The following is a 16797-nucleotide window of genomic DNA, read 5'->3' on the forward strand; positions in this document are numbered from 1 at the left end:
CTGTACAGGCAGGGACTATGACACCATATTGAATTCTCGGTATATGGAGGATATAACCTCACTTATATTTGAGTGTAAAGTGGGTATGAAAGGACTCTCTTTTTACTGTCTCAGCCAGTAATCTGAGGAAATATATTGTATGCTGACTTTGGTCAACTAGTATTTACTTGTGTCTAGTGTGAAAGTAAAATAAATAAATATTAAAAAATATGGTTTCATTTTTGCTTTGTTTCCTATTTACAGATACTTTTTCACTGTCAGAAATAAGTTAAATTGTTAACTAGGATACTGCTTTGATTGGCAGTACAAACTAATTGATGCTTCACCTTTGATATGAACGCAGTGGAACTCTGCGCTTCCACTGTGCTTTTCAGATATCTTTCTGGCTCAAACCACACCTCTACAGAATACAAATGTATCATAATTATCAAGAATGACCCACATGTCATATACCTGATTAATCCAAAAGTCATCAGCTTACTTCTGACTGAGACCAATATGATACACAGAAACAAGAATGATAGGCTTAGGCAGTAGGATTGTCTGAACTGATTAGTGTTGTCACTTGTAGGGTACCTTTGATGCTGCTGAAGCCATATAAACTTGAGTTCTCCCACAACGGTGGTTTTCTGGTCAGTTCTTAAAAGGAAAGCTGTCAAGATAAACTCAGATAATTGCAAAAGATGCTAGCGATTCAGCAGATGGTGTTTCTTTAATTGGCATTATTATTGTTCTGGTAGCTTGATTAAGACAGTAAATAAAGCAGTCTTCTTACAAACAAGGTTAGAAACAGGAAGGAGTGGGGGATTTTCATAGTGTTTGTTTATTTTGCACTGAAGTGAGAGGAAAGGAAAGGAAAGGAAAGACAAAGTGCGAAGACTAGCCATGTCCTCCAACTGTTTGGACACCTGCTTGGGGTGCAGGAGACCCAGGTTAAAGCAAGGACTGTGCCTTAACCAGGTACCTGAGGAGGGAGCATTATTCTTCAACACTATCTAAAATACAACTTTGTGTTTTCAGGTTGAACTTAATTTATTAATTATTCAGCAGCTTGAAATACCAGCTCCATTCTACTTTGGCAGTCATTACTTTTCCTTATTCTGGAAACCACATGTATTAAATGTGCTATATAACTTACTGTGCTTTTCTGAATTGTTTCGTATTTTCCAAAACTTTGTTCCTGGAACAATGTGCTGATAAAGATGAATATTTTTATTGTGCTTTCCCCTGGGAGCTTCATATTTTTCCAGTTTCTGACATGAATATAAAGCAAATATCTCTGAATAGAATAATGCCGTGCAGTGAGCAATAACTGCTAGAGAAGCACTTGGTACTGCTATCATTCTTTTGAAAACAGAGGTGTTGCAAAGAAAGATGCCAAGCTAAGGAAAGAATCAGGAAAAAGGCAAAGAGACAGATCTGCTTCCTGTGTTGGTTTTTTGCTTGTCCTCTCCTTTGCATTTTTTACCTTCTCTTTCTCCTCTTCTCCTTTGGAATTCAAGGCAGTATTGGGCTTGATTGTTCATAAACCCTGCATTTTTCCAGTCATAACCTCTTCATATTGTGATACAGTTAATTATGACCTTGTTCCAAGGTCATGGTAGAAAAAAGAGACTAAGCTGACACAGACTAAATGAGAGTGCCTTTGGATTTGAGACTTTTGCCATACCAGGATAAGTCATGTATCTGCATATGCATGGTTATATATCAGAGTATGCCTGATATAATGGCTTGTAATTACTAAGGCTGGACTCATTTTTGGCTACTGACCTGCTTCTTCAGGATGGTTGAACACTGGAGTGAGAACGTGAATTCTGTTTCCATAGTGAGCTTCTTGGTAAAAGAATCAAAAGAACTGTCAGAAATCTGTGCCCAGTATTTAACAGAGCCTTTTCTTGCCAACTTCCCATCAAGTGTGTAAAGGATATGTGCTAAAGGGACGGCTTGATGTTATACCAACGTGGTGTTTTTCAAAAGGATAAAGACATTGTCTTTGAGTTAGCTTTACCATAGGCTTTAAGAAAATTTGAATTATATTTCTTTGTGCTAGACATATCTAAATACATATTTTAAAAGAAACCCATACTAAAATGTTGTCTTTCCTTCTAGGAAAGGGAACGGTTGTTACGGTCTAAAAAACAGAGGAGGAAAAGTCTGAAGCCTCCAAAGGTGAGCAAACTTTTGGTTTTCCATGCATTTTGGTTGTTGTGAAAAAATACTGCCAAAATTAGAGCTCTAATTAAACTAATGTTAAAATTTCATATAACTCTCCTATTTTTTCCAGTGAGTGCTTATTAAGTTTTTTCTTAGGATAATTCAGGAACTGCAAGTTTTCTACTGTTCACAAGTGGTGTTCATTTGGGTTTTGTTTTAAATAAACAAAATAATTACACTTAGCCATTGTGGCCTGAATATTCAAGAATTTTTTACAGTCTCTAAACTACTCATACCAAGCTACTGCTTAATCGCAATTGACAACTTTACCTCATGCTAGGGATGGTATTGAAATATTTCTGTATGTGATATATAGATAGTAAGAAGATTCTATTTTTCTCTAGTAATTATTTTGCTCTAGAGTGCAAAGCACAGGAGAAGAATTCAGATTTCAGAAACAGAAAAGTTGTGCTTCAGAGTGTACCTTTAGTGTTCATTGTAACACATGCTTAAAGCAATTAATTTTGCTGAATAAAACTTTTTGTGATCACAGAATCACAGAATCGTAAGGGTTGGAAGGGACCTCAGGAGATCATCTAGTCCAACCCCCCTGCTAAAGCAGGTTCACTTAGAGCATGCTACACAGGACTTCATCCAGGCGGGCTTTGAATATCTCCAGAGAAGGAGACTCCACAACCTCCCTGGGCAGCCTGTTCCAGTGCTCTGCCACCCTCAGAGTGAAGAAGTTCTTCCTCATATTCAACTGAAACCTCTCGTGTTTCAGTTTGCATCCATTGCCCCTAGTCCTGTCGCTGGACACCACTGCAAACAGACTGCTTCCGTCCTCTTGACTTCCGCCCTTAAGATATTTGTATGCGTTGATGAGATCCCCTCTCAGTCTTCTCTTCTTCAGGCTGAACAAGCCCAACTCTCTCAGCCTTTCCTCGTAGGGGAGATGCTCCAGTCCCTTTATCATTCTAGTAGCTCTCCTCTGGACTCTTTCTAGGAGTTCCTCGTCTTTCTTGAACTGGGGAGCCCAGAACTAGACACAGTACTCCAGGTGGGGTCTCACCAGGGCAGAGTAGAGGGGGAGGAGAACCTCCCTCGACCTGCTGGCCACACTCCTCTTAATACACCCCAGGATACCATTGGCCTTCTTGGCAACAAGGGCACATTGCTGGCTCATGGTCAGCTTATTGTCCACCAGGACTCCCAGGTCCCTCTCAGCAGAGCTGCTATCTAGCAGGTCATCCCCCAGCCTGTAATGGTGCATGGGGTTCGACCTCCCCAGGTGCAGCACTCGACACTTGCTCTTGTTGAACTTCATCAAGTTCCTCTTTGCCCAGCTCTCCAGCCTGTCCAGGTCAATGTTGAACATTAGGAACCTCAAGTGTGTTAGGGGAGGAGAATGGGGTAAGAGGGGAAAAAATGGAAGTGAAGAGTGATGATTATCATCTATATGGTAGCTTCATCAACGGGTGTTCGTTGTCAGTGTGTTCTGCATAATATATCCCGGTGATCCCCAGGTGGTGCTTTTTTATGGCTCTGCATTCTGTAATACCTCTGTTCTGAAAGATTTATCCCTTGGGATTCTCTGCTTCAGCAGTAATTTCTTCAAATTGTACTTTGAATAGTGATGTGTCTTTTATATATGAAGAAAGAAAAATTCAGAAGTAACCATAAATCTTGCATACATTTTTCTGTTATGCAATGGAAAGCTGATTGGCGCCAAAGATATTTACAGTAACCCTGAACTGTTCTTTCTTGCTGTAGTATACCTGGAAGTCTGTGTGTTGAGAGTGAGTTTAAAAACAGGATATAAAATTAAATACATATAATTATATATGTAACTAATACTGTAATTTTATAGTCCTCTGTAATTATTAGCCCTTATCCAATTTTAAATTAATTAAGATCTTTTGCTAAACTGTAAAGTTCCTAATGAAACAAAACTAGTTAGTTTAATTTTTTAGAAGTTGATAAGTAGTGATGCTAATTCCTATAGCCTGAAAACTTCAATAATTATTCATTTATGTCATAAAAATGTTCTGTGTTAATAGAAATTCAGCTGACCTAGACTCTGTGCCCTTTCCTTTTACCTATTTTCTCTTGAGCAAGCTGCTGCTTTTGTGGTATCTTCTTCTTCTTTTCTTTATTGACCAAAGCAGGAGTTAAACAACATGAGGGTTGGAGAAAATGTGCATGATACCATTAACAAATTTGTGGCAGTGCTATTCTTCATGTGGTAAGAGTACTGTAACTGGGGGACTTCTGCAGACATTACTGCAAGAGTTGCGTGCATATGAGCAGCAGAGTTAGCAGGGGTTTGCTTCTTATTTATGATATGATAGATACACCAGAAAGAACAAATTAATCAGTAGCAGACATAACTCCCAATACTTATTCCATCCCCTGACCATTAGCTCTTTGGTGCCCATATGAAATTGGCCATTTGAATTTTATTTGACGCTATCTCCTCAAAAGAAAAGGAGGACTATAAAACAAAAACAAGTGAAAGAGGGAGAGAAAGTTGTGAGAGAAGAGTGAATGGAATTATATATACTATACTAGTTATACTATGTATACTATACTAGTTGCTATATGGCTATATATATAGTTTCTAAATGAGCTAATTCCTTAAGGAAGGAAAGAAGTAATCAGTAATATATTTATTAGTGTCCTATTAGCTGCCATCATATAAACCTGTAGGCTATTCACTTGGAGTTTAAACACTGTTGATGTTAGCTTCTAAAAATCCAGTCCTGGCATACAGGCCAGTTTCCTTCCAGGTCACCTGTGTGGTCCCATCAAGATCAAAATCCTCAAAAGAAGCTGCATTTCTCACAATTCTCCAGCAGTTTTTTATTTAAGCAATCTATGTAGAGTGGGCTGCCTACCCAGATGAGCTGTTGGGATTGTACCAGCCTCTGTTTTTACAGCCTATTTTAGGAATCCAGATGAAAATGTCAGATTTAATCTAACCACACATTGCAAATGTTTCTTTAGATGTCATTGATGGAGGTGAGATATAGACATCTCGCTCTGGACAAAGTGATAACCTTAAGTGATGATCTCCTCTGGAAGTAGATATCTAAATGGGCCATATGAGTTTTGTCCTTAAAATTGCCTGTTTCTCCCCATGGACTATAAAGGCTGTCTAAGATGAGTTGCTTTATATAGAGACATGTACAGTGCAAGTGTATTTCTGTCTATGATCTGTGCAAGATTTTTATATCATACAGATGATAACCTATATATAATAATAGAAGAAATTATGGGTGTATCTGTCCTAACCAGCCACTCAGAAGGAGAAACTGCTGAAGTAAATCTCTGGCTTTGTTTTTCTAAGATTTGTTAAATGTAAAATTAATATTAAGAGTGAATTACCAAGTTTGTTGGAGTTGGATCTATTTCCAGCTGTGTCCCACTTCTCTTGACAAAGTGAAAAAGGAAATAAGTGATGAGAATTACGTTTCATGAGTGTGGTCAGATAAGCTCAGGCTAGAAGATATAGAAGGGTTCCTTTTTTGTTCTAATAAGCAGGAACTTGGTGTACAAGGTGAAGACTTAACTCATCTACTGTTGCAGCTTCTCCCAAATGGGTACTTTTACACTCCAGATTCCTTAGTTTTTGAGGTACGCTGACTGGACAGTGCCTGTGTTTGTTTTCTAACATGAGTATTTCCCTGGCAGTGGAGCAGAATCCATGGCATGCCTTCCTCCATCTTGTGCAAATGATCTGTCAGGCTGGTCCAGTACCCTCTATAGCCTGATTGGGTCTAAAGAACGTCAGTTCAGCTTAGAAGCTTTTGAAAATACCATTTTTATTTTTTTTTGGCAATTAGTTGTCTGTGTTATTTCTGGAGCTCCATAGGTGCACTAGGTTACTGTTGCTACCGTAGCTTGGTCTGAGCACTCTTTTAATTACCCAGGGGCATAGGAGTCCATAGAACGGTGCTGGCAACCAGCCTGGGTTCCCTTAGGAAAGGAGCAGCACAGTGGGATGGGGCTTTATAACCTCTGTGGCTGCAAGGTGTTTAGAGGAGGAATGTAATGGCTCTGGATAGTCAGGTGCTGTAGGATAGTTTTCTCTGAAGTGAAGCAGCCTAAGCTGATAGAGAGTTTGGAGTATTTTTGGTTTGGTTTTGTTTGTTTGTTTGTTGTTAACGTGACATTTGACTTGTTAGGAAAAAGATGTACCAGAGGTGAATCTTCTTTTGCTGTTTAAAGCATGCTTTTTCTATGTGATTTGTTATTTTTCTTTTTTTTTTTCTCCCCAGTTTTTGTAGTGAAATAACCAAGAAACTCTGGAAACAGTATTTTTGTGGTTTTGTTTATTTTTGACGCATAGAATGGCATTACAGTGATTCCATGACTGATTGCCTGGGTTGTTTGGAAACTGCAGGGCTCGATGGATTTGTTTCTTTATTTAAACTTTAATAAATAAATTGTATTCATTATAGTGGAAAGCCTGCACACTGGTGTGATGGAGTTCATATTTCTTGTTTTATATTTTTCTTTTTTTATCTGCCTCTGTGCTTTGGTGTGCCTGTATTTTTCTGGCTGCCAAGAAATGACATATAAGCATGAAGGTAAGAAGTTACTGATTAGCTTATCTGATTGCATTACAAGGAAATCCATCTTGGATCATTTTCATCATGTTAGGTTAAGTACTTGAACATGAGATATTTACATTTAAAGTGAAACTGCTTTATCAACAGAGAAATCAGATTATTTGTATGTAAGTATATCTAATCCAAACCATTAAAAATACGAGGTTACATTGAAATTTGCGTATAATATAGTCTATGTGTCACTATTGATTTATAACATTCTAAACTTCGATGTTTACTGAGCACCATACTTCAGTAGAAGCATTAATACTTGAGTTATAAAGACCTAATGCATAATTTTACTTTAAATTATGTGAAAACTTTGATATAAATCCACATGAAAAATACTTGCTATTAAATGCATGGCAGTAGTCAGAGGAAATTAGAATTTAAATGAGAATTTTTCAGCAATTTACATAACTATTTTCTCAGTTATGAAGTCATAATTTAGAAGTAGCAAATGTGCAAATCAATATAAAAGAATCTGTAAGTTAATTAAAAACGTTCCCATTGTTAAGAAAAGTTTGAACGAAACTTGAATGAAAATAGTGTATATTTACAAAAATCCAGTGAGTATTGTACATGTTTGTATATACTATTCAAAAAGCGTTGTGATTCAGCTTTTGAGCTATATGTGGAATCTCCCTTGGAGCTGGTCTTTTTATTTATGCCTTATTATTTGTTACAGTGTTCAGCAACAAACTTTGAATGAATCAGATGGGGTTTTTTTCCCTTTTTTTCCCTCTATACAGCCGTTCCCTTACCAGTTAATTTGTTCTAGTTTTGCTGTGAATCACTTCTTGTAGCTAGATGCTTCATGGCCTAGATGATCAACAATAACACCAGCTATTTTGTAATTATGTCACGGAGCAATTTATACATGTGCAATTAATACACAACAGTTAAATACCTTATCTCTATTTCTATGGAATGTATCTGCTCCACAAAATGATAAATGTACAGCTTCTCTAGAGAGGGAGGAGTCATTAAAAATAAATAAGTGGTTCACTCATAACTCCAAATATTATAAGCAGTCTGTATAGCATTTAACAGTTTTTGACTTTTAACTCTCCTTGAAGTGTTGGGGTTTTGTAGTGTGATGGGAAATACTAATTTTCTTTCATGATTCCCTCCCATCTAATAATCAAGTGCTTTATTTATTAATATATGCAAATTATTTTTCCATACTTTCGCTGCTAGTGAAATGTTTAAATGCAGCTAGTATCCTTTGTCAAAATAACAGCATTGCTTTAAGTGTCTTCTCAAACCTCTATAAATTTATGTAAAATCAAGCCCACTGTTGTTTTACTACTGTTTTTTCACTCCGTGAAACAGTGTGCATAGGGGTATGCATGCGGGGTTAAAGGAAGATACATACCTAAGCTGAGTTACCTACAAAAGTGGCTGTAGTTTGTGGTGGCAAAAAGCCCCACAGGTATAAGTCTTATTGTCAGGTTTAACTAAGCTGCTGCTGACCTTCATGGTACTGTGTTCTCTGTGCCATATACATGATAATAAATTGGAGTTTTGTTCATCTTTTAGTAGTCCCTCCTACCAGCCTTTTCAAAGTCAAGACTTGACTCTTATTTACTTTGTCAGCCCTCAAACCTATACTTGATTGAGGGTTTTGTTTGAGCCTTGCTTGAGTGCGTTTGTAATTTTTGAGGCCAAGCACCCTTGAAGCAGGAGGCATGAGCATGGTCAGCTGTTCTTCAGTCCTCTAGCTTAGCCTTGGCTAGGTTACTCCAAAGCACAGGCTGCTTGTTCTGAGCCCCATCCACAGACAAGCTGGTACGGGCAGAAGAGCAGGATATAAAAGTATTGGCATAAGAATCTGCATGCAGCTTCATTTTGGGTTTACTCAGCATCTTTGAGTAAAAAGTATCCACGCTGCAAAATGAGGATGTGGTTTTCATGAAAGGCTCTTGGGTTTTGTTTACCTGCCATCAATCATCTACCACTATATAATCTACCTTCATCTTTATGAAACTGTATCTGCTCATCCGTTTGGAGTCAGAAAGTGTTTCCTGATAAGTTGACCTGGCAATCCAAATTTTAAATTTGTCTTCCTTACAACTTGAAGGTAGCACCATTTCTTTAGCCCCTTTTTTCAACTCCTAATATTTACTGGTAGTGTTACTGTTAGATGATTGTAGATTGCAACCAGTATTTAGTGTGGAAGAAATGCTGGATGGGCCATCTCCCGAGGACTTACTACACCTCAGTTTTTGTGGTGAACCTTTGTTCTGAAATGTTTGTATTCTGAGTGTGAGAGAACACATCGGCTTTCTGGTTATGTCTTTATATTTCTAGAATAGAGCTTAAACCTCTTCCCGATGTCCTTCGTTTTGGTAAGTAGGACAAAATGGTGAACAAACTGGTGTAGCATGTAGAATGCTGGGGGAAAGGAAATGTTTGTCTAAAGCACCTTAGACATAGCTCTGCCTGGTGAAAGGATCACAGTGCTTCCTAACAACTGAGAGCAATGTGTCTTTACAGCATTTTAGTACTATAACTGCGATCCTTTTCTTGTGAATACACTAAATAGTGGCCTAGTAGCCTGCAAAAGGAAAGTTGTTTCTAAAGATTGTTCAGAAGCTCTTTGTCTCCTGTGCTGCCTCATTTTTATCTGTAGGCATATGGATAAGCACAGTCTATTTGGAAAAGATGTAGCTTTGGCATAGGTTGGGTTTTTTTGAGTGCATAACATCCTTTCACAAAGAGATTTTAGCAGAACCAGATAATTTAAAAATGCAGTCTGAATGAAATTTTTGAATTATTATTTGAAGGGCTCATCTTAAGTGAAGCAATTAAGTGGTTCAGAACAGGGCCTTAAAGCTGTCTTTGGTAGTTTGAGTGGGATTAACCATACTGTGAAACTGTGATGGAGTTGTTTGGCTTAAAGAGTGATGAGACTGTGACCTGATGGACCATGGTAACCAGGGCTAAAGACTGTAAATGGAGAGCATGGTGTCATGCATGCAGGCACCAAGTCACACCTATGAGCCTGATTTTATGATACCACTTAAATCCAAGTAGAGTATTTTGGCTGTTAAAAGAGACCTGTGCTGAGCCAAAAGAATATATTAAGCACTGTAGGGCTTTGTGAGAAAGTGAAGACAGTACTTTGTAGGCATACTGGAAGAATATATAAAGTTAAGTATGTCTAGAAGACTGTGGGGAATGATAAATATTTGGCATTCATCACGAGATAGAGCATTATAGATAAAATAAAACCTTTCAGTATCTTGAATGAAATTGATAGCTTACCATTCCACTCACTTAGCCAGTTTGGCTTTGCTGAGATGTAAGATGTCTGATATTGTGAACTCATAGGAACTGATTTTTTTTTTTTCCTTTAGACTTTTTTAATGAACAGGGCTATTATCTTCTCACATACAACCCGTGGTTTGTTTTTTGGTTTGTTTTTTTTTTTTTTCCACATACAACCCGTGGTTTGTTTTTTGTTTTGTTTTGTTTTTTTTTTAAGAAAAACAAACTGACATCAGGATCTGTGATTCAACATCAAGCAGCACCAAAAAATATAGAGATGGATAGACAGATTTTTCTCCATTTTTTTTAAAGCCGCCTCTCTCCACTACCGTTCCTGTCTAGGATGCTTGATAACCTGACTCCATTTTTTCAGCAACACCCTTTTTTTTTCTTTTCTTAATTTTCTTGCTTCTCTGAATTTGTTTTGCATTATTAGAACACTTGCATGGTGTAAAAAGTTAGGCTTTCTATTGATTAATAACAGTTCACTTTTTTTATTGCTATTTGGCAAGGAAATATACTTGAAAACAAATTTGAATGCTGCTGCTTTCTGAGCTTGTTAGGAAACTGATGGAAAGGGCACTCTTAAAGTGGTGAAAGAATCATTGCAGTTGTGATGTTTCATATAAAACATCACATTTTTCACAATGAATATTGTACTATTCACTTCATTGGCTACTCATTTTCACTAGTTTTTTGTAAGCATGCATTTAATTGATTACATTGTGTAAAATTTTTTAAATCTGCATTGAAATGCTGGTTTTCCCTAAGCATATTTCTTTTGTTTAGTCGTAATATTGGAGCAAGCTTTTGAAAAAAATGAGAATGATGGTATTAAAAAAAAAAAGGAAAGCAGCAATTTATATTTTTAAGTAGCATTTTCAAAATAGATATAATAAATTAATCTTTTTTTTTCTTCCTTTCTAAAATTAGTATGAATGATGAAATTTGTCCCACAGTGTTCTTTGGAATATTTTTTCCCTTTTGGTTCTGTATCTTATAAGTTACATCGTACTGGGTCACTTCTGAATAGATACTGCGTTCCTTTACTGTGAATCTTGTAAGATCTGTATGATTTTCGTAATTAGCTTTATACTTTTGCTGAAGTATTATTCTATTGGCAATGACCCAGTGCTATGTGCACTTCAGTTCTTGGAGGTTCTTACACAAACAATGTTGAAAAAGTAGCAATTCTGATCAGAGAACAAGGCTTTACAATGGAACCTTTTTTCTTCCTAAATAATGGTCAGAGAAGACCTTGGCAACTGCTTACTGGGTCACTGGGGTTTTCCAACTGTTTTGCTAGTAACTAAGAAAAACTAACTTTTCAGAGGCATGTTGTGGAGACATTTTTTGGATTTGATGAAGAATCTGTTGATTCAGAAACATCATCTGTAACTTCATATAACACAGATAAAACAGACAGGACACCAGCAACACCAGAAGAAGATTTGGAAGATGTAAGTAGTAGATGATTTGTTCTTAAGTTCTATAAAAATTGACGATGAGGTATAAATGCAAACTTTTTTTTTTTTTTTCAGCTATTCTGCCACAGGAACTATGAAAGATTTGGCAGAGAATTGCTTTGTTTTGTTTCAAGTCCAGTAACGCATCCACAGTCATTGCAATAGGATTAATAAGATAATATTCTGCCTGACAGATCTGGCGGATATTGGGCTGAGAAATAAAATTGTTTTTCTCAAACCCTTTCTTATTAGTCTAAAGAAAACAAATAGAGGCATGTTGCTTTGCCAGAAGTCAATAGTTACCAGACAATAGTTTGCCTTTCAACCTTGTAATTTATTTGACTGGTTTGATACCACCAGGATTTTCTTTCTGTACTTCCAATACTCAGTGACTCTTTTGCAATTCATTAAGGCTTAAATGATCATAGGTAGTAAATACCCACTGACAAGTTTTGTCTCAGCTCTGTGGTATACACTGCAGCTGGCTTACTTTAAAAGATTGCAGGGCTGAGGACAAAGTATGAATTAGATGCTCTTTTTCATCTTTCTTTCCTGTTCACTAACTTGTGCCTAATACTCCCAAGTCACAAGAAGCTTCCTATTTTTCTGGGTTTAATATCTGATAATATTGTAATGTCTTTCCCTTGGAGCTCAAGTTCCTGGAGCAAAAATTAATTGAAGGGAAGGCCATTTCTTGCCCTCAGCATTATAGGAAAGACCTTGAAAGTGTTGATGTCAGCTGCTCAAAATGCAAAGAAAATTAAGACATTAAAAATACTTCATGTTAAAAAAAAAAAAAAAAAGAGAATGTAAAAAAACCATTCCTCTGGTCAGCATCTTCAAATACTTTAATCCCTATAGGGCAATCAGGCAGAAAAGTTTCTCTGAAGCCCCTGTGGCTCTGGCGTTGCTGAACTTAGTGGTGCACAGAACTGTGCTTCTCATCTTTCCCCAGTTGGTTTCTCCCCATTTCTGTACATTACTACCTGATATAATAACTTACACTGTCCTGAAATTGTAAGGTAGACACAGTTACTAATCTCTGCATTTCTGCATCATCCTCAAATCGTCCTTCCTTCCATTTCCAATTGTTTTTAAAACTTGTTTTTTAAACCTTTATTAAACTTTGAGACTCAGTATGAGTTGTGTTGCTTGTTGTGTTTGTGAGTCTATCTGTCTATATAAACAAACCCATTATCGTACATATTTATACAAACCCACTTTTTTTTCCCTCTTCATTAAGAGCACGCCTAAAGAAGAAGCTGAACTAAGGTTCTGCCAGCTAACGAGAGAGTATCAGGCTTTGCAAAGAGCATATGCATTGCTTCAAGAACAAGTTGGTGGAACCCTGGATGCAGAGAGAGAAGCAAGGGTAATTTTTATATTGAAATGTCTTTTAACTCTGAAAACATTGAAAAAGCTGAAAAAACTTGGAGTAGCAGGAGATATCTTTCCAGGTCATTGAAATGCAAAGCACAATGTTTTTGAAGATTAGAGGATATTATCGGTAAGGGGTCAACTCAGACTTATCTGGTGCAATCAGAGCAAAGATATCATTATACTTTATTCTAGCATGTGTAATATATTAAAGATTTCATTAGTAAGACAGTGTTATTAAGAATGATAACCCAACTGAACCTGCAATTTGGATAGCAACATGATGGATTCAAAATGAATCAGAGAATAGGTTGTTATAAGTACTTAGGTACTTTTATCAGATGAGTATATTAAAAATCTGAGCCAAATCTGACAAAGGAAGTTTTTCTTTAAGTGTTTTGCTGAATATACGAAATCATAATTTGTTTTTAAAAACCTCAGATTGAGAGTATTCTTCCACTAAAAAGTACATAGCTAACTGTTGTTCCTATTAGGTCAGCATTTGTAATTGTTTACTCTCTCTGAAATAAGTGGGGTTTTACCCCCACAGCAATCTCTGTACTATAGGTATTACCCTTCTGTCACCACTGTGTTTAGCCATGTAATGCTGAGGTGAGGTCAGCAGAAGTCACACTAACATCTTCCTTTCTGTTTCTTCCAAAGTGGGAGGGGAGAAATGCCTTCATAATGAATTGGTGAGCTCTGACTAAGTCCCCGGATCTATTCACTGAACAGTAGTGGCTGAGTTAACTAGAGGCAAAATTTCCTCTACTTTATCCCAACTCCTTGCAGATAGAGGCATGTCTAGAAATGTAGTGTATTTACAAGTCAACCTCTACTTGAATGACTATTGTGATCGGTGACCAAAGAATATGTAAGATCCAAATGGGCAAGAATAGCCATAGGGATGGAAACTTCATCATCTTTACCTCATGTCCTTCATTCTGCATCAGGTACAGCTTGAACCTGTAGATTACTGACTGATGAGAGAGTTGACTGATGTCATTGCGAGGCCACTCACAATTATCTTTGAAGGGTCATGGCAACTGAGGGAGGTTTCTGAGGACTGTAAGAAAGCAAATGTCACTCTTGTCTTCAAGAAAGGCAAGAAGGAGAGGTTGTGGAGTCTTCATCTCTGGAGATATTCAGAACCCCACTGGATAAGGTCTTGAGCAACCTACTCTAGGTTCCCCCCTGCTTTGAGCACAGGGGTTGGACAGAAGATCCCTTCTAACCTCAATGAGACTGTGCTTCTAAAAAGCATTTAAGCATTAAAACAAACCCTAACCTACTTCCCCCTCCAGAAAACCCCTGAACCCCCAAAGTGGAGAAACATGTTAAATATTGTGAATTATTACATATTACTGCCTTGCTACATGTGGCCTTCATTGTATTGTGCCACTGCAACATGTTGCTAATAATACAGAATGTGGTTTAAAAATTACTGATGGGGATGGACTCCATTTATCCCAGAGGTAGGAGCTGCCACTAGTTTAGTGGTTCCACTGCTTAGATTGCTGATGGTTATTGGGCATGCATACATGGGCGCTATTTCATCCATGTCATTTTCTCTGGCAAACATTTTTAAATCCACTCTGCGTGTTAATAAGCAAAACTTTCCAGATAAGAGTTACAGAAGAATGTAGACTGCTTGACATTATCTGGAGTTATTTATAGCTAAGAGTGTTAGTCTGTTATCCCCAGAGCCAATATTTAGAAGATTCAGGGTTTACTTTAAAACGTGTCAAGTTTTGGTTTGAGTTTTTTGGCCAAGGTTCTTTGAAGTGGCTCTCAACCAACATTATTTTTTTTTCTGTGAAATACAGTTCTTATAATAGTAGAATTATTGCTTAATGGCTTTATTTGTTAGAGTTCTCAGCATCTTACAAAAGCCTAGCTGCATTTGACACTCTCTTTTAAAGTAGGACACTTAGCCAAGGAAAGCAATAAGTACTTTGAAGATCACTCCTCAAGCTAGAATTGGGATGGGGAGCATAATTACATCTACTATTAGAGTAAGATTTCAGAGACACTCATGTATTTGATAATTATGAGAGACCATTATATATTTCCTTTGGCTTCATGGGAAGGGAGACCCCAGTATAGATATTTTTGGAAAAGCTTTTTAAAATTTTATTTGGCAGGCATTAGCAAACTGTCCCTTTAGTACACTTTGGAATGGTTGCTCTTTCTTTTTAATGGTATTTTGGTTTCTTTTCTCACATCCATGCAAATCCATCTTTTGAGTGAGTCAGAAGGTAACTTTCTGCATGGTTAGTTTTGTAGGGCCCAGTGTTCTGGTGGGATGGACATTTCCTGTTACTTTTAGATGAGGTTTAAGGTAAACAACAAGGACCCAAAGATGCAAAGATGCAGAAGGAAATCCCTGTAGGAGTTTTTTAACTGCTTGGATGAAAGCATACCTGAAGTAGTGTGGGAAAAGCCTCAGTGACTGAAGGGCTCCAGAGATATCCTTTGGTTTGTACCCTTTTTGTTTAGTACATTGTACGGTCCAGTCCCTTTTAGGGCATCACTGGACTCAGGGGGTAATACCTACTGTAGTATAATAGTCAGTGTAATGATTATGTAGAATGAGGAAAATTGACTGGTGTAAGCTGTTTATGGGATACATCAATTAATTTGGGTCAATATATTCTATTTATCTATTGGCCTTTTTTAGTGCTTATTGCAATTCTCTTTCTCTCTTGCCCCCTTTTTCCCAATTGCTTTGAATTACCAAAGCTTATGAATAGCTTTTTAGAGCTCTTTCAGTTCCTAACTTTTTTTTTTTTTTTTCCTTGGGAAAAGTTTTCTCACTGAATATGTGATGATAACATCTTTTTAGGCTAGGAAGGAAAAACGCTGTTAAACTGATGGCTTTAAATATTTTGTAACATCAACACAAAGGCAATTATTTTAATGAAAAGCATTAAAAGCTGACTGGACAGCCCAGAAGTGGGTAGAAAGTACCTTGACTTTGATTCTGTGTGTAATTAAATCTACCTGTCTATCTGGATGTGCATGCATATATATACACACATTTTTTAATATTTTTTTTCCCCAGACTCGTGAACAACTGCAAGCCGATCTTCTTAGGTGTCAGGCAAAAATTGAGGACCTGGAGAAAGCTCTAATCGAGAAAGGACAGGTAAAAGGCTCTCTTAATGTCCTCTACCACATCATTTTCTCCCTTGCATGCAGTGGTGCCCTTGCCATCTTCATTGCTTGCTGGTGTGTTAGCGGGACTGATGCAGCTTAATTGCTTCTCCAGCAATAGATTACTTAAATAAAGGAAAGTATTATAGAGGCTAAGAAAATGCCATTAAAGATTCATTTTCTAAGACATAATACACTAAAGCATAATATTGCAATAACCGTGTGTACATGCATTGTAAATTCTGTTCCCATTACCATTTGGTGAAGGCTTTTCTCCTGTTTTCCATTTTGTTTATATTTGCTATAAATTCCAATAAAATAAATATTCTATATTTGTACTGGAGAATATTTTTGGTGTGTAGCATAGAGAAATTCAACAAACAAATCAGTTCCACTCATGCTTCAGCTAGAGAAATGAACCCCTTAGTGTGTCTGCTTACTGGAAGCCACTTGCAGTGTTACTCTCCTGGGCTTACATTCTTGGGGGACCCAACTACTTTCAAATTCACGTACCATCATCCACAGTAAAATTGGGCCTTATGCTTCAGTATGTCTTGTAAATACCTGACAAAGGTGTGGCTACTGATGCATATTTAATAATGTCTAGGTTCTGAAGGCCCAGAATTAAGAATTATGAGAGTGCATTTAAAAGATGCTTGGTTTCATAACCGCTAGAACACACTGAGAAAATTGGGGAGGTGTTATTTAATGCTTTATTGTTTGAAATAACAATTTTAAAATTGCAGGTAGCATATTGT

The 16797-nt window shown here is 37.1% G+C and overlaps 1 protein-coding gene across 11 annotated transcripts in view; it reads left to right on the plus strand.

The window, feature by feature from the left end:
- The window catches only part of JAKMIP1 (janus kinase and microtubule interacting protein 1), a 105504-nt gene that overhangs the window by 47887 nt on the left and 40820 nt on the right, over positions 1-16797 (plus strand). For all 11 annotated transcript variants that reach the window (XM_035891111.1, XM_035891109.1, XM_035891117.1 and 8 more), the window contains exons 8-11: positions 2110-2169; positions 11372-11500; positions 12750-12878; positions 15948-16031. In XM_035891111.1, the coding sequence (XP_035747004.1) occupies positions 2110-2169; positions 11372-11500; positions 12750-12878; positions 15948-16031 (402 nt within the window). The remainder of the gene's footprint in view (positions 1-2109; positions 2170-11371; positions 11501-12749; positions 12879-15947; positions 16032-16797) is intronic.

The sequence above is a fragment of the Egretta garzetta genome, unplaced genomic scaffold, assembly GCF_000687185.1.
Source record: "Egretta garzetta isolate BGI_Z169 unplaced genomic scaffold, ASM68718v1 scaffold193, whole genome shotgun sequence".
NCBI lineage: Eukaryota > Metazoa > Chordata > Aves > Pelecaniformes > Ardeidae > Egretta > Egretta garzetta.